At 44.5% G+C, this 18,164-nt stretch overlaps 1 protein-coding gene across 5 annotated transcripts in view; it reads left to right on the top strand.

Moving 5' to 3' along the window:
* The window catches only part of NLRC5 (NLR family CARD domain containing 5), a 108,188-nt gene that overhangs the window by 34,961 nt on the left and 55,063 nt on the right, over positions 1–18,164 (top strand). For all 5 annotated transcript variants that reach the window (XM_061594027.1, XM_061594026.1, XM_061594030.1 and 2 more), the window contains 11 exons: positions 34–96; positions 2,543–2,626; positions 2,713–2,796; positions 4,910–4,999; positions 6,686–6,742; positions 7,235–7,294; positions 8,823–8,906; positions 12,140–12,223; positions 14,735–14,824; positions 14,965–15,012; positions 16,007–16,093. In XM_061594027.1, coding sequence (XP_061450011.1) covers positions 34–96; positions 2,543–2,626; positions 2,713–2,796; positions 4,910–4,999; positions 6,686–6,742; positions 7,235–7,294; positions 8,823–8,906; positions 12,140–12,223; positions 14,735–14,824; positions 14,965–15,012; positions 16,007–16,093 — 831 coding nt within the window. The remainder of the gene's footprint in view (positions 1–33; positions 97–2,542; positions 2,627–2,712; positions 2,797–4,909; positions 5,000–6,685; positions 6,743–7,234; positions 7,295–8,822; positions 8,907–12,139; positions 12,224–14,734; positions 14,825–14,964; positions 15,013–16,006; positions 16,094–18,164) is intronic.

The raw sequence follows: 18,164 nt of genomic DNA, 5'->3' as shown, positions 1-18,164 counted from the left end.
TAATAAACCCCCCAAATATGTTATTGATTTCAGGTTGAAAGATGAAGGAATAAAAGAAGAAGAAAATGTTCATAAATCTAGAACTTTAATATTACGGTAAATATATATTATATATAGGTTTCTGATAACTAACTGATATACGTTCTAAAATGGGTGGGGGACCAGTGGCTCTCCAGAAGTTGCCCCAACCAGCGTGGCTGATGGTCACAGATGATGGGAGTTGGAATCCAACAACATCTGGAGGCCTGCAGGTTCCCCATTCTTGTTCTGACGGATGTCAGAGGCTGCATTTGACCTGGTTTGTTTTATTTTGATATGTGCTCCATCCTTCTGCCTTAGAGGTTGTTATTTTAAATAGTTCTAACATGTACAGTGCAATCCTACGCATTTTTACTTGAGGTCAATGGAACTTGCCCGCAAGTAAATATGTATAGGATTGCAGTAACCTTACATATACTTAGGTAAATAACTTTTAAAGGGGGGATATCAGCAGGGCCAGCCCCAGACATGCTGAACACAAGCCTGCCCAGGGCCCCTCTGCTCCCCTTCCATGATTCGCAGCAGGATTGCTGCCATGGATGACACGGCAAGAGCTCCATGGCCTGCCATTCCCTTGCTCAACGTACCCTTTTCAGCTGTTGTGCAGTTGCGCGCGCAGTACTGCCCTTAACCAAGATGGTGGCTCGGGTTTCCCTAAGGGGCTGAAGCCTCTGCCGCCATCTTGGCTCATGGCAGGGATGTGTGCTCATAGATGCATGCACGCCATCAGCCAAGATGGCGGCAGAGGCTTCAGCCCCTTAGGGAAACCTCGGCCACCATCTTGGTTAAGGGCAGCGCTGCACATGCATCTGCACAACAGCCGAGAAAGATAGGTTGAGCAAGGGAATGGCGGGGGCTCCGGTGCTCTCACCGTGCGATCCACGGCAGCAATCCTTGGCCAGGACCCCACCTGGCCGTCCTTTGGAGCTGGCCTTGGGTATCAGGCAAGTTATTTCATTCTGAAATGGAGTGGGATTCCTAAATGTCCTGCAGTCTAACACCTTTGTCTAGAAATGTGCCAAACTGCAGCAAAGTTTGGTATGACTTGTTCTAACACAAGTTGTCCCATAGTAATTTAGGCCTAAATCATGTGTTACTTGCAAAGGCGCCCTAATAGGAGCTGGATGGACCACTTAGATGAGGATGAGTGGTTTTCGAGCCCAAATGGGAAGAAGGAGATGGCTTGGGACAAGGGTGGGAATCTCAGGCCTGGGGGCCAAATGTGGCCCTCCAAGCCTTTCTATGTGGCCCTTGACACTCTGCCCAGGCTACACACTCCTTGTCCCTTTTTCACTCCTTTCTGCGAGTGTTTTTGCCCAGCTGGAATGTGTCCTTCAATTCTTCTTTGCTTGGACAGAGGAAACAGGGTTGTGTCTGTAGTAGGGATGGGCGAGGAGGTTATTTATCTCTGTTGTATAAATCAGGGGTGGGCAAGAAATTCAATTCAGTTCGCATTTCAAGTCGAATCTATCAAATTCACACTTTCTGAAGCAATGAGTACAGAAACACAGGCATCCTTAGAAATTTGCACTTACTTGAATTTCTGACCCTACCCTAAGCAGATAAACAAACAACTCATCCCACTGATTTATAGCCCACTCCTATGCATGCCTACTTAAAAGAAATTCCCATACAATGGGGCTTACTCCCATGGAACTGTGCAGAGGGTATCTTATATATGTTAACTACTGTTTTCCTTTTATATGGTAGACCTCTGAAGTTCTTGTTTTCTGATTGTATATAGAACAACAAGCATTGTAATTGCAATAAACTATGGTTTGTTTGTCATTTACAAATTATGAATTGAGTCAATATGAATGGTTGCTTGCTTGGCACAGAGGGTCCCCCCTCCTTGAAGGTCCACCTGTAACTCAAACCATGTTCAGATTTTGTCAAACTTTGAATAAATTTGTAAACTTCTATAGCAGGGGTGATTATCCCTGGCCTGGAGGCTGCATCCAGCCCCACCAAGCAAATTTTTCTGGTCCTCCCAAGACCTCACTCATTTCGCTGGTGGCAGGGAAGAAAGAAGACCTAGTGATCTGGATGGAGAGGTTTGAACCCTCTTCCCAGCCCTTGCCCTGGTGGAGATGCAAATCATCCCTCCCTGGTCATCAGACTGATCATTTGATGAGTGGGGAGGGAGCAATTGTGCTCCCTCCTCAGCTGAACTGCATGGATCCACTGAAGGTGGTCAGTGTGTGTGTATATGCATGTTTCTGCATGAGCATGAGCGGAGCACACTCACATTTGGCCACACCTACCACTGGCATGCAGCCCCTGGAGAGCTGGCCATGGGAGGATGCAACACTCAGACCAAAAAAAGTTATTTATCTCTGTTATATAAACTCCAGCCTGTCTATAGTGGCAGCAGAAGCTGTTCATATTTAATTTCTAAACTTAAATGTTGCTTTGTGAGCATATGAACAGAAAAGTGGAGTAACAATAATAAGTCATATTAAAAATATGAATATTTGCTGCCTCATTCTTGCTTGATACACAGATTGCAGGATTGCCAATTAGATTCCCAATGGGCAGAAGAGCTGGCTGACATTCTCCAGAGTTGTTCCCACCTTTCTGAAATTGAGTAAGTTCCCTCTTCTTCCCAATTGTCTGTTAACAGAATGAGACATTTGGATCAACTATGTTATTAAACTGGGAAAAAAATGTCAGTTTGTCAGGTAACCACCTTGGTGATGAAGGGTGCAGCAGGCTGATGAAGATGGTGCCCAGAATGTGCATTTCTGGCCCTCTGAAGTAAGTATTTCCTGATGCCTTGCTTGTTCATTTTCCCTTTCTCGTTCATTTTCTGTCACTCACTCCTACATCTTTGATATATATTTTGCACCAAGAGAATCTGCATTCAAAATGAATTTGCAAATTGCCAACTTATGCAAATATGATGTTTATCTTGCTTAAACTTGCTCTTTTCCCCTCTTTCTTTTGAATTCAGTTTGAATTTGCATGCTAGCTGGGTTTGGTCAGGGGTGTTTTTTCTTCTTCTTACAGTTATCAGAGGAGAGGAAGAGGAGGTGGTTGTCCTGTGGGGCCTGTATCACATGAAGCTGCTGTATATTTAGCCAGGCCATTGTTCTATCTAGCCCAGGACATTCTACTCTGATTGGCTCTCCAAAGAGGTCTATCTGATTGCCCTTAAGTGGCAATCCTGAGGATTGAGCTTGAGACCTTCTACCAGCCTTCTCCAGCCTGGTGCCCTCCAGATGGTTTAGACTATCACTCCCATCATCTTTGGCCAGTGGCCATGATGACTGAGCCTGATGGAAATTGTAGTCCAAAACATCCATAGGACATCACGTGGGGAAAGGCTGCTTTCTGCGTACAAAGCATGTGCCCTAGGAGGAACACTGAATATAGGATCCTGCTGTCGATCAGGTCACATTATTTGTACAGCTAGCGTAGTATTGCCTACTCTGACTGGGAGCAGCTCTCCAGGGTCTCAGGAAGAGGTCTTTCACATCACCTGCTACTTGATCCTTCTAACAGAAGATGCCAGAGACTGACCCTGGGACTTTCTGCATTCAAAGTATGTGTTTTATCACTGAGCTGTGGTCCTTTCTGGGCCAGATAAAGCTGGATTATGTAGGCATTGGTCTGTCTAGCACTCCAATTGGAAGGAACTCGCCAAGGTCTTAACCAGGGATGTAGGAAGGCCTTGATTTCCATCTCACTGGGATTCATCACATCCAGTGCTGTTTCCACACCACTGCATTTTGTCTTCGGCCAAAGACTACATTATTTATCTCACTGTCCACTGTGGCAAAATTGCATAACTTACATAATTTATGTAGTTAATTATGTAACCTATGTTGTCATTATGTTTTTCCACCCAAAGAAAACATAATGCAAATGGGGGGGGGGGACGTACATCAGTTACACGTGTTTTGTGGACTGAAAGCCAGAACAGCAGCCAATCCCAATCATACTCACTGTATACTGTTCTGCACAAATAGGTGAATATCGGCAGTTTCTGCTCCTGTGTCTGTTTTCATTGAAATTCTCTGACATTCCGACAAGCACAGCCGCCCCCCCCCCCTTAAAGCTCTGCTACCTGAAATTCTTTTAAGTGGAAATTCAAGAGTTTTCATCTAGGACCATCAGTGTCGTCTACTGTTCCTTCCTTGATGCTGCAAAGGCCTCCCTTAATGTGGCTTTTATTATTAGAGTGATTTTCTGAAGCGGATGTGTGGTTTTGGGCTTTTGATTGATTGATTGATTGATTGCACTTGTATACCGCCCCATAGCCAAAGCTCTCTGGGCGGTTTACAGCAATCAAAAACATGAAAACAAATATACAATTTAAAACACATATTTTAAAAACAATTTAAAACACAATTTTACCATTTTAAACAAGATAAAAACAATTTAAAACACATGCTAAAATGCCTGGGAGAAGAGGAAAGTCTTGACCTGCCACCGAAAAGATAACAGTGTTGGCGCCAGGCGCACCTCGTCAAAAAGATCATTCCATAATTTGGAGGCCCACACTGAGAAGGCCCTCTCCCTTGTTGCCACCCTCCAAGCTTCCCTTGGAGTAGGCACCCAGAGGAGGGCCTTGGATGTTGAGCGTAGTGTACGGGTGGGTTCGTATCGGGAGAGGCGTTCCATCAGGTATTGTGGTCCCAAGCCGTGTAAGGCTTTATAGGTCAAAACCAGAACCTTGAATTGAGCTTGGAAACATACAGGCAGCCAATGCAAGCAGGCCAGAATCGGTTTTATATGTTCGGACTGTCTGGTCCCTGTTACCAATCTGGCTGTTGCATTTTGCACAAGCTGCAGTTTCCGAACCGTCTTCAAAGGCAGCCCCACGTAGAGTGCATTGCAAGTAATCTTTTTGTTTTGTTTCCTGCAGCTTAAGCAACAACCAACTGTCTCTTAAGAGCATTTTCTGTCTCCTGGATGCAATGAGTATTTGTCCAAATATAGTGAAGCTTAAAATCAGGTAAGCATGGGTTTGATCAAGAAATGGTGCTCATCTCTTAATAACAATACCCACTGTCTTTTTTCCAGTTCATTGTGATGCTCTATGGCATATAGAAGCAGCTTTCAGAAGGCAGCGGACAGGGTGTAACACAGGGAAAGGGTCCACACTTTGGTGCCAGTTCAATTTTCTTTCCGTCGAACTTTCATTCAGTAGCACTTCATAAAGGGATCAATATTCACTATTTGCCAGAAATACCGATTCGGTTTCCCCCCCCCACACACAAAAATACCAATATTAATACTGATATTTTCTAAAAATTATTTTTCATAGATGTTTGTTAAAATATTGATATTTCCCTCAAAATATCAATATTTGAGGGAAATATCAATATTTCTGAGGTTGTTTTTTAAAAAACAAACAACACCCACTTCAGCTGCGGAAAACTGCTAGGAAAAAACCTGATCTGCGAGGACCCCCCCCCCCAAAAAAAGTGAATAAATAGGAAATCTGAGGTCAAATTTGAATTTTGCGAAATTTGAGCACATCCCTAGTGTAACAGCTCTCCTCATTTCACTGCTTCCCAGAACTCTCCAACCATCCCTTCCACTAGATGATAGGGCTCAGGGGGGAACACCCTGCTAGCACAGGGCTTTGTCCATTTAAAGCAGGGGTGGGGAACCCCAGGCCTAAGGGCTGAATTTGGCCCACCAGACCCTATCTGGCTCTTGGGGCTCCCTCCAGGCCATGCCCCCTTCCTCTAGGGCACAGACACACACCCCCATCCATCCCTGTTCTGCATCCTCTTTGAGTGCTCTTCCCTGGCCAGAATGTGTCTTTGAACTGTGATGATGCCTTTTGCGTGCCTGACTGGAGAATGGAGATGCTCTAACCACACTGGCTCTCCAACTGGCTCATTGACTGCTGAGGTGGATAGACCTATAGGGAAACAGGGAGTTTTCAGAGCTTGGAAAAGTTACTTTTTTTGAACTACAACTCCCACCAGCGCAATCCAATGGCCATGCTGGCTGGGGCTTATGGGAGTTGTGGTTTAAAAAAGTAACTTTTCCAAGCTCTGATGTTTTCTAATGGGCTGGCCAAGGTGAGGCAGTTTGGTTTGCCTAAGGAGGGTAAGGTCTGCAGTCCTTTTCAGAAAATGAAGAATATATGGGGAATGGGGTGGGATTTGTGTGGCCTCTCCTTGCACCAAAGTTCACTGGCTGCTGTTTCTTCTAGATCTTAATTATCTCGTGCCATTTCCACATTGGTGAGATTAGGGCTATCATCTGGTCAAAGCAATCCTGAGACATTAATTGCATTCATTTTAGTCATTTAAGCAATTACAGTGCAATTGTATCCTTGTCTATTCAAAAGTAAGCCCTACTGAATTCAGTGGGGTTTACTCAGAGGTAAGTGATGTTAGGATTGCAACCTCAATTAATCAAATTCGGTCTGCACCAGGGGTGTATGCACACCACCTTAAGAACATGGAATTTGGCCATGGTGAAGGGGCAGGTACAACAGGTATGATCCCAAATGTCTTTCCATGCATACATCTCACCTCTGGTCAAACCTTTGCACAGGGCTGGGAAAGGAAAGGTTCCCCTGGTTTGCAGACTTTTCAACCTCCTGTTCAACATGTGGACTAGGGGTTTGTGGAGAATGTTGCCGTTAAACATTATGGAAATCTCTCTCTCCTCCCTTTAGTGTTCATCATCAAACTGCAATCTTGACGCTTGTTGACAAAGACATTGTTGGTGCCAGGTATGTCAGCACAAACCATAGTTACAGCTTGCAGTTTGTCTGGAGCAAGACAAACGGTGAGCCTAGGTTCAGACAGCAGGCCAGTAAGACAAACCATGGCTTATTTATTTAAAATATTTCTATACCGCCCTTCTACCCTATAATAGGGCACTCAGGGCGGCTTACAAAAATAAGATCAAACATATACATAATAAAATTGTAAACAGTAAAATCACAAAAACATTAAAATAAATTAAAATACATAAAATACAATTAAAATACATAAAATACAATATAGCTCTCAGCACTACAGCAACACCACGATTGGAGGAGGAGCAAAGTGGATGTGATCTCCTCAAGAGAGCCCGCACACTCGCACATTCACAAGCCAGGTCAAGGACTCGGGTTCATGTTGCTCTTGCTAGCCAGTTGTGTCCCATCACAAACCTGTACATTTTGTCCTTTCCCCTCCCCCACCCCCAGTAACTTTTCCCCATTTTGGTCTTGGTACAGGACTGCTGGCCAGTTAAGTAGTGATGGACATCAGATGGTGTCAACATCAAGGAAAATAAGGTACAGTGACCTTAGTTGTATTTGCTTAGAGATTATTCCTCTTAGAGCCTTTATTGCTTTCTACCTAGGCATTTGATGACTGAAAGAAACTGTTCCTGGCAACCTAGAGATCACTGGATGATTGGCTCAAATCTGCAGGAAAGGAGAAGGAAGCATGTTAGAAGACCCGTCTCCGTGGCTAAGACACTCCCCTTTCAGGCTGATTGGCTCATAGGATGCTGGAGACACAGAGACCTTGCTAAGGCCCTGCTCCCAAAAAAGGAAGGGGTCTAAGACCTCCCCACAAAACCCCAGATGACTACACCCTTGCTGATTCCTTTAGTAACTACTTATTTGTTTTTCTCAGGCTTTACTTCCTTCTTCCTTTTTCTAGTCAGTCAGAGACAGCGCCTTTGAATGCGAGCCTCGTGGCTCTACATTGGCCACGTGTATATCTGTAGACAGAATGATTTTAATTTCCCAGGAGTAACAAACCTTCAGTTTCTTTATTCTTTCAATTACCTGTCTAACCAGACTATTCATTTCTGCACTCCGCTGCAGTAGATACCAAACTCCAATGGTCTTAAGGTTGGGTGAGAGAAAGAGGCTTGATGGTGGATGAGGGGAGAGGATTGAAGGAGGAGAGTGGAGCCTATGCATTGGACCTCTCTCAGTTCCCAAAATATCCCTCAAAAGGTCCAGTGGTTGCTACAATGTTGTACCGTGTTTTTCTGTCCATTGCTTATTTCATACTGTCGCTGTTTGCACAATATAATTGTGGTGAATGAACTGGATACATGTGGTGGGGGAGGAGCCACATGGGCCCCCCACAAGGGTCCCTGCAGACGTTCAAATGAGCATGTACACATCAAGAGTGGGGCATACCCCTGTGATTACTATCCTCCCCGTGCATGCTTACTTTCCACCATGGAGGTTGGTCCTTTCGGGCAAATGGGGATCTGCCCCACCAACCTTATTTTGCCAACCCCTACCTGCCTGCCTTATTACTCACACTCATTCCAGGGGTTGGCCCCGGCTGCCAGCTGCCTCCTCTTTTGTCTCAGTGTTGCCCTTGTAGAACTCAGCAGGGAAGAGGAAGCTGAACAAAACTAGAATGATTTGGCCCTTCCTGCAATTGGCTTTGGTGCGACCTACTGTTGGGCTCCTTGCATTCTGCCCCACCTGTTCCAAAGGGCAACAGCCATCACTGCTTACCACAGTTATGTCATATGTACAGAGAGACTATAAACACACCTGAAGAGCGTGTAAACCAGAATTACATGATGTGGTGTCCTCTAAGTATTGTTGGGTTCCTACTGTCATCAGCCTCAGCTAGCACAGGTCAAGAATGGTGAGAGCTTAAATCCGGCAACATGGCTGGGAAAGTGCCCCGTCTGAAGACGGAGAGCCGCTGCTAGTCAGTGTCAAATTACAATAGTGAGCTAGATGGCCCAGTGGTCTGACTCGGGGTAAGGCAACTTCCTGTGTGCCCTGGTGTTAGCGCACCTGGTTTTAGCGCACCTGAAGAGTGATTTGCTTTCTTTTCTAGCTTGGCGGACAATAATTTTCAGGGTGAAGATCTGAAAAACGTATGCTTGGCCTTGAGAAGGTGCAGTGATGTATCTGAGTTAGAGTAAGTTTTCTTTGGTTTCTTCTTTTTTGTAATTAAATTTTACACTGAATGCCCAAACATCAGTGAACACCGACATTCACCTGTGAACATGAATGATCCGGTATGAATTTCATGAAGGTCTGAAAATGGCACATGTGTTTCCCTACATTTTCAACATAGCATAGTAGAGTTGGAAGGGTCCTAAAAGGCCATCAAGTCCAACCCCCTGCTCAATGCAGGAATCCAAATCAAAGCATTCCCGACAGATGGCTGTCCAGCTGCCTCTTGAATGCCTCCAATGTCAGAGAGCCCACTGCCTCTCTAGGTAATTGGTTCCATTGTCGTATTGCTCTAACAGGAAGTTTTTCCTGATGTCCAGTCAAAATCTAGCTTCCTGCAACTTGAGCCCATTATTCTGTGTCTTGCACTCTGGGACAACCGAGAAGAGATCCCGGCCCTCCTGTGTGTGACAACCTTTCATGTACCTGAAGAGTACTATCATATCTCCCCTCAATCTTCTCTTCTCCAAGCTAAACATGCACAGTTATTTCAGTCTCTCCTCATAGGACTTTGTTTCCAGTCCCCTGATCATCCTTGTTGCCCTCCTCTGAACCTGTCCCAGTTTGTCTGCATCCTTCTTGAAGTGCGGAGACCAGAACTGGATGCAGTATTCAAGATGAGGCCTAACCAATGCTGAATAGAGGGAAACTATTACTTCATGCGATTTGGAAACTACACTTTTGTTAATGCAGCCTTATATAGCATTTGCCTTTTTTGCAGCCACATCACACTGTTGGCTCATATTAGCTTTTGATCAACGACAATTCCAAGATCCTTGTCACATGTCGTATTGCTGAGCCAAGTATCCCCCATCTTATAACTGTGCATTTGGTTTCTTTTTTCTAAGTGTAGAACTTTGCATTTATCCCTGTTGAATTTCATTCTGTTGTTTTCAGCACAATGCTCCAGCCTATCAAAGTCCCTTTGAATGTTGTTTCTATCTTCCACGGTATTAGCTGTGCCCCCCAATTTTGTATCATCTGCAAATTTGATAAGCATGCTCTGTACCTTCTCATCCAAGTCGTTAATAAAAATGTTGAAGAGCACTGGGCCCAGGACCGAGCCCAGTGCTAGCTCACTTGTTACTTCCGCCCAGTTTGAGAAGGAACTCTTTGAGTACGATTCTGGAGCCAGCTAGCTTGCTAATCAGAATATCATAGGACACTTTGTCAAAAGCTTTGCTGAAGTTGAGATATATTATGTCCACAGCATTCCCACAGTCTACAAGGGAGGTTACCCGATCAAAAAACAAGATAAGATTAGTTTGGCAGGATTTGTTCTTCATAAATCCATGTTGGCTCCTAGTAGTCATTGCATTGTTTTCAAGGTGCTTACAGATAGACTGCTTTATAATCTGCTCCAGAGTTTTTCCAGGGATTGATATTAGGCTAACTGGTCTCTAGTTCCCTGGTTCCTCCTTTTTGCCCTTTTTGAAGATAGGGACAACATTAGCTTGCCTCCAATCATCCAGCACTTCACCAGTCCTCCATGATTTCGCAAAGATAATAAACAGCGGTACTGAGAGTTCTTCAGCCAGTTCCTTCAATACTCTAGGATGCAGTTTATCAGGCCCAGCTGATTTGAACTCTTTCAAAGTGATTAGGTATTCCTTGACTGTTTGTCTATCAATCTCAAGCTCCAATCCTGCCCCTTCTATTTCATGTTTTCCGGGAGGGTCGTAGATCCTCTTTTTGGAGAAGACAGAGCCAAAGTAGAAATTGAGCACTTCTGCCTTTTCTTTGTCATCTGTTATCATTTTGCCATCCTTAATAAGTAGCTGTGCCACCATTTCTTTTCTCTGTCTTTTACTATGGACATACCTGAAGAAAGCATTTTTGTTGCTTTTAGCATCCCTCGCTAGCCTCAGCTCATTCTCAGCTTTAGCCTTCCTGACACCATCCCGGCAATTCCGTGATACCTGCCTGCACTCTTCCTTTGTGGCCTGGCCTTCTTTCCACTTCCTGTATGTGTCTTTATTTGTTTTCAGGTCATCTCTAAGCTTTTTGTGAACCCACATTGGCTTCTTCTGCTGTTTCCCCCCCCTTTTTTTCCTTGTTGGAATTGCTTGCCATTGCGCTTTTAGAATTTCCTTTTTTAGAAACTCCCACCCATCTTGGACTCCTTTTCTCATTAGGGTTGCTTGCCATGGAACCGTACTTACAATTGTTCCGAGTTTATTAAAATCAGCTTTCCTGAAGTCCACGGTGCATGTATGGCTACTCTCTGCATTTGCTTCTGTTAAAATCAAGAATTCAAGTATGGTGTGGTCACTTTGCCCCAGAGTTCCCATAACTGCCACTTCATCCACCAAATCATCTCTGTTGGTTAGAATCAAGTCCAGGATAGCTGATCTTCTGGTTACCTCCTCCACTTTCTGTAGGAGGAAGTTATCTCCAACACAATTCAGAAATTTCATGGAGGGGCCATGTTTGGCAGAATTTGTCTCCCAACAGGTATCAGGATAATTGAAATCCCCCGTTACTACTACATCATGCCTCCTCGAAACATTGGCAATTTGCTTTTCAAAAGTTACATTCTCGTCTTCTCCTTGATTGGGTGGTCGGTAGTAGACTCCACGCACCACACTCCTTTTATTACTTGCCCCATTAATTTTAATCCAGATACTCTCGGTGGAGCTACCAAGCACATCTTCCTGTATTTCTGTGCAGGGATATATATTTTTAACATATAGCATGACTCCACCTCCCATTTTATTCCTTCTGTTCTTTTTGAACAAGTTATATCCTTCAGTTGCTGTATTCCAGTCATGGGAGTCATCCCACCAAGTTTCAGGTATACCTATCAAGTCGTAATTGCCCTCCTGTATTAAGAGTTCAAGTTAGTCCTGCTTGTTTGCCATGCTCTGCACATTAGTATACAGACATCGAAGACCATGTGATTTATGGCTTGGCTTCCTTACTACATTTTTCTGAGGACTGTTACTGGCCCTATTAGAGCTGATCTCTCTGTTCCCTTTACTGCGCACAAAGCCTACATTCACAAGTAACTTCCCTTGAGGCCTGTTGACATTCACCTTGCTGTGTATCTCTAAATCATCCACCAGGCCCTCCACCAGGGACAAGGGAAATGAAAATAAATAATACATCATGTAATTAATTCAGTTTTTTTTAAAAAAAGTAATAGAAAGTGTAAATATAAAGTGGAAAATTAATTCATCTTCTTTTCAATTGTAGCTTGTCAAATAATTATCTGGGTGACCTAGGTGTTTTGAAGATAGCAGAGCTACTTCCTCATCTGAAAGCATTATGTTCTTTAACGTAAGTGAAGGTCCTGGTTGTCTATATATTTAGCTGAATGACACAAGATAAATTGAGGAAGGAGAAAGGGCCTTTCTGGTGACTGTCCCCAAGCTATGGAACTCCTTGATTTTATCTGACTTGTATATCACTTTATACTAAAAAATAATGTAACAAAAACTTATTAAACCATGCACAATATCAAAATAATAACAATTATAAAACACACACACACACACTAGCTGGATTGAGTAACTGTGACAATATCGTTCAAGCTGTCCATATGCCTGGGAGAATAGGCATTTTTTACCTGGTCCTGAAATGATAATAAAGTTGGCACCAGGTGTGCCTTCTGTTGGTCTCTGCCAGCTGCATCAAGGTGATTAATGGTGCTGTAAAACAATTAGCCAGCAGCTGCCTAAGTTAGGAGCTTGGTTGTAAAGCAGATAAGGCTTGAACAGAATGTGGATAAGCAAGGGGGGGGTAAAGGGGTGTCACTTTACATACCAGTTCATCTTCCAAGGCAAGGTCAGTCACAAAAGGGTCAATAATCTGAGAAGGCAATCTGGATATCAAGACTCAACAGGGCCGGGCACAGCTAGCAAGGGTCTGACACTGGTGTCTGGTGTTGCTTCCGGTGGAGGGCAAAAGGCCTCTCACTGCCTTTTAAGCTTCCCTCCCTGGTTCAGGTACCAGCAATCAGCCCTCTGACTCTCAGGAGCTTGTAGCCTTAAATGGCCAGAACGCCTGTGTTGCTCTGCTACTTGCAGGCATCTTTGCTCTGTAGGGGGCAGGGAACCTCCTGTTCATTCTCTGAGTCTGACTGAGGGGGTTCAGCTGTGTCCTGAACAGCTTCCTGCAGTGGGTGGTCTGGAGCTGCGTCTTGGGTGAGTCTGCTTGTTCCCTGTCCTGGGTCTGCTGTGCCAAGCCACTGCTCCTCGTCCTCCTCTGAGGACTCATCCGATGAAGGCATGATACCTTCCTGGGGAGAGTGTTCCAAAGACCAGGGGGTGAGGGAAGGTCTATTATAGAGAGTCTCCATGAGGCTTGGTTGGCCAGTGCTCTTGCTATTTTTCACCAGACAGTGAAGGCTTTAAAAAAATTCAGGTTTTTGTTCTACCGAGCACATCGTGTTTCTATCTTGTGATTCTGTTTTATCTGCTGGGTCTGTTTCTGTTTTGTTGTATATTTGATATTTGAATGTTATTGTATTGTGGTTGATGCCATAATGGTTGATGGGAGCAATGTGCACATTGAAATCAATCATGTTAGGGGGAAGGTAAGGCTACAATCCTTCCTTGATATGCTATGTTTCTACATGCAGGATATAATTTTTGTATGGAGGAGCATTCAGTCATGTGCCACGGCATCTCCAGGCTAATGTGAGACAGCCTAGACCCCGATTTGTCCAAGGGACAGCCCTCAGTCAGAACTAAGCCACCAAGGGCATATGCAGGATTTTCATAATGATGCCTCCCACGGGGTGATATCTAAGCATTGTCATACTCGTAACAGACCCATTGAAACAAATGGACTTAACCCAAGTTCATTGATTTCAGAGGCAGCATGCTTCTGAATACCACTTGTTGGAAACTGCAGGAAGGGAGAGTGCTCTTGCACTCAGGTCCTGCTTGCAGGCTTCCCATGGGCATCTGGTTGGCCCCTGTGAGAACAGGATGCTGGACTTGATGGGCCTTTGGCCTGACCCAGCAGGCTTTTCTTATGTTCTTATGATTTCAATGGGTCTACTACACTGAGAATGACTAAATTTTATATCATGCATTGTGAATAGCAGGCATGGGGGTGGGATGCTGATTAAGGCTGTGACAGCATAAAGAGTTAAAACATCTCCGCATGCCATGGTCCTGATCTGCTTCTCCACTGTGTTGTCTACTTAGGGTTGTGTTGTTTTTTTAAATCACCTGCACCAACATCTAATTACATGATGAGTCACATCTGGGTTTGCAGTTAGTGTTTTTCTTATGCCAAGCAGATGGCTGGAAATGTCTTTTTTGGGGGGCCATCTCAGTCTGTCCTACCTCCAGGCTACATCCCGGGACTGGCCCTGCTGTTAGGCAGAGTGAGGTGGCTGCCACAGGCAGTGTGGACTAGTGAGGAGTTGTAGGGCAGGGCTGGGTCGGGCCTCTGTACGATCTGCCCTGCACTTCCTAAGCTACCCTGCTACCCTCCGGCGCAGTGGAGAAGGCTGACCTGTCACCAGGGCTGAAGTAAGATTCAACTGCTAGTCCAATCAGCTTTTGTCCGTGCAGTGGCAAGGGCTGCCATTTTGCCCTTCACCTCAGGCAGCAGAAAGTCTTGGGCCAGCCTGGTGTGACAGCCATGTAAGTGGGGCAGGGCCAGATAAAAAGAGATGGCTTCTCCATTGGCTCTGCCCACATCCAGGCGCCCAGAGAGCTGACAGCTGGAGCAGCTTCATAAGGAATGGCCCACCCAGCCGGATCCTGCTTTCTTCTCGTGCAGTCATGAATTATAACCTTGTTAAAGGTCCTTCTTGCTTTCTCTTTCCTTTAGGCTGGATCATAATAACATATCCCTGAGTGGCGTCTTTTGCTTAGTGCAATTCTTCTCTAACTTGGAGAGTATGACCTCAATGCAGTTATGGTATGTCTGCTGCTTCTCTTGTCAGAGTAGTCTGAAAAGTCCACAGAATGTCTTTCTAAAAAGAATCAATAATAAAATCCCTGCATCGGCTCACAATTTTTTACTCATTCTACTCTCTCCCCCCCCCTCTCTCATTACAGTTTGGGAAGTACCCAGAAAGTTCATTTAACCTTTGGGGAAAGAATCAGGTAAAGGCCTTTACCATTGATGCATTGGGGGGGGACCATAGCTCAGTGGTAGAGCCCCTGCTTTGTAAGCAGAACATCCCCGGCTCAATCTATGCCATCCCCATTTAGAAGGATCAGGTGGTGAGTGATATGAAAGATCTCTGCCTCTGGCCCTAGACAGCCATCGCCAGTTAGAGTAGATTGGAGGTAGCAAATATGGGTGCCCTCCAGATGTTCTGGACTACAAATCCCCTCATCTCCTGACCATTGGCTATGCTGGCCCGGTTTGATGATCCCTCTTCTTAGGGTTCTTTCAGCCACACTTGGACCAGAGAGCCCTTCAAATAGAGGATGTTTTCAAACAGACTGGACTGTCCTCTGTAAAGTAGGGCTAGGGATGTAAGATGGCATAGTTTTCCATTCTGCCCTGTATTCATCACAGGCAGCACTGCTTCCATTCTGCTGCAATTTGTCTTCTGCCCAAAGCTGTGTTATTTGTTTCTCTGTCTGCTATGGTGAAATTACAAAACGTATGTGATGTACGTAATGCATAACATAAATTGGATTGTCATTACATTATTCCACTGCATTCATTTTAGTTCAAATGAAATGCAATGCAAATGGGCAAAAAACCTTCCATCAATTACATATCATTTGCAGACTGAAAGGAACAACAGCAGCAAATACCAATCCCATTAGCTAGATTGATTTTCACATGGGATGAATATTTATTTATTTATTTATTATAATAGACACTGGCAATTTTCCATTTTTGTTGGAATTCTCTGACATCCTTACGGAAGGAAATGAAACCCATGGCAAACAATGCTCTCTCCAAAAACCAGTGATTAAAAGTGGAGCAATGGAGGATCAGGGAGGATTTGTAATCCACTGGTTTGACTCCAGAAAGAAGACCAGAGCATTCAGATTTCCAATTTTCCTTGGGGATAATTTCAGAAGCATAATTGAGATGTGCCCTCAGGTTGATTAACTTGATGAAGAGATTTCTTTTCAGTCCTCAAAGGCACAGCATAATCAGTGAGCATCAAGAGGAGCTACTACAGGATCACACACATCACTTAGTCTACAGTCGCTGCTTTGGGTAAGGTGCCATTTTCCTCTCTGCTTAGGAACCTCAAAAGACAAACAAACAAAAATGTGGTTTTTGGTCATTTTTGCGTGTGGTATCACTGCAGAAGTTGGCTTTCCTCCTGAAACAACCGCATCTTGTCCAGTCTAGGGCTGAGTCAAAATGCCACCCCATTTGAAGGGTGTGAAGTTGGAGGGGTCATTTTTTTCCTCCTCCAAAAGGTGCATTTCAGCTTTTTTTTTCGAAGGTAGGGTCATGAAAGCGGGCAAAGTAATGCATTTATTGGATCGTGCAACAGCACTCCCGGGACTGTCAGTAGCTGGTGGCTGCCATTGATTTTTGTCCTGAAGTCCCCCTTCTCTGTTTAGATTCAGAACAATGCACTTTGTTGATAGGCATATATGAAGCAGCCTTAGTCCGAGTCAAGCCATTGGCCAATTGAGTTCAGTATTGTGTTCACCCACTGAAAGTGGCTCTCTGGGGTTTGGGGGAGGTCTATCTGGAGATGCTGGGGACTGAATCTGGGACCCTCTGCATGCAAAGCAGAGGCTCTAACCATTGAACTCTACTGCCCTTCATATTTATTTATTTATTTATTTATTATACTTGTATACCATCCCATAGCCAAAGCTCTCTGGGCGGTTTACAGTAACTAAAAACAAATACAATTTAAGATACATCTTTTAAAAAACAATTTAAAACACAATTTAAAACAATATAAAACACATGCTAAAATGCCTGGGAGAAGAGGAAAGTCTTGACCTGGTGCTGAAAAGATAACAGTGTTGGTGCCAGGCACACCTCGTCAGAGGGATCATTCCATAATTTGGGGGCCACCACTGAGAAGGCCCTCTCCCTTGTTGCCACCCTCCGAGCTTCCCTTGGAGTAGGCACCCGGAGGAGTGCCTTGGATGTTGAGCGTAGTGTACGGGTGGGTTCGTATCGGGAGAGGCGTTCCATCAGGTATTGTGGTCCCAAGCCGTGTAAGGCTTTATAGGTCAAAACCAGCACCTTATTCTGAAGCCAGAGTGAGGGCAATGCTTTCTGCCCTTACTCTAGCCTAGAGACTAGTTAGAGAAGGAAAAAATGGTGGCCAGCAGCCACTGGAACTCTCAGGACCATGAAAGAGGCAGAGGAGCAAGAAAAATCTGAGCTGGGGGGATAGGGAACCTTTCATCAGGACCATCCCACAACTCCTGAACTGCAACCTGTAAGTTTTCTGGAGGGGGTGAACTTTTCTCTCTGCTTCAGTCTGCTTACACACCATTCATTTAAAGCCCCCCCCAAAAGAACCTTGGGAACTGTAGCTTACCCCTCACAGAGCTACAATGCCCAGCACACTTAACAAACTACAATTCCCAGGATTCTTTGGGGCAAAATGTGCTTCACATGTATGGTGTGTGTGTACGCAGCCTTAGTCAGGCTTTCTCAGCCTCTCTTATTCAGGAGAAATCTGACTCAAACAGAGCCTGTGGAATGTGACTCTTCAGGAGCATGCCACCACTGGGCTTGGTTTCCTTTACATGACACAGCATCTTTGTAAAATGTGCTTTATTTTCAAATATGCAGAGACTCTTCTGAAACTATCAGCTAAGTACACATCTGCCCTCTGCCCTCAGCAAGAGGGGTGTTGCCTGCCCCCAAGCACTGGTGGATATCTCATTAAAAAACCTAGAGAGAACCCCAAAAATCAGGAGACTGTCTGCTAACCACTGACTCCCACTGATGAAACAGCAGCTGGCTATCCCTGGGCTACTTGCCAATGATCTACCTAACGAAAGAATGGTCAGCTAGCGGCCATAACAGTATCGCCTTCACAATCATGTATACTTTCAAAAAAATTCATATATTCCGCTGCTGGAATCCTACAAAGACAGACAGAAAAGACCTGTCTGTGTCTTTAGCAAAAATAAAATAAAAGGGATACGTTAGCCCTTAGACCAAATGCTAGCCTGGATCTTAGTGAATCAATGGTGATGCTATTGTTGCCACATTTTTCTATTTTATAAATTTATTTATAAATATATTTGGATGCCGCTATTTTTCAAAAGCATCAAAGCAGTTTACAACAAGTTTTAAAATA

The sequence above is a fragment of the Rhineura floridana genome, chromosome 13, assembly GCF_030035675.1.
Source record: "Rhineura floridana isolate rRhiFlo1 chromosome 13, rRhiFlo1.hap2, whole genome shotgun sequence".
Taxonomy (NCBI): Eukaryota; Metazoa; Chordata; class Lepidosauria; order Squamata; family Rhineuridae; genus Rhineura; species Rhineura floridana.
This window is presented reverse-complemented; position numbering and strand designations above follow the sequence as displayed.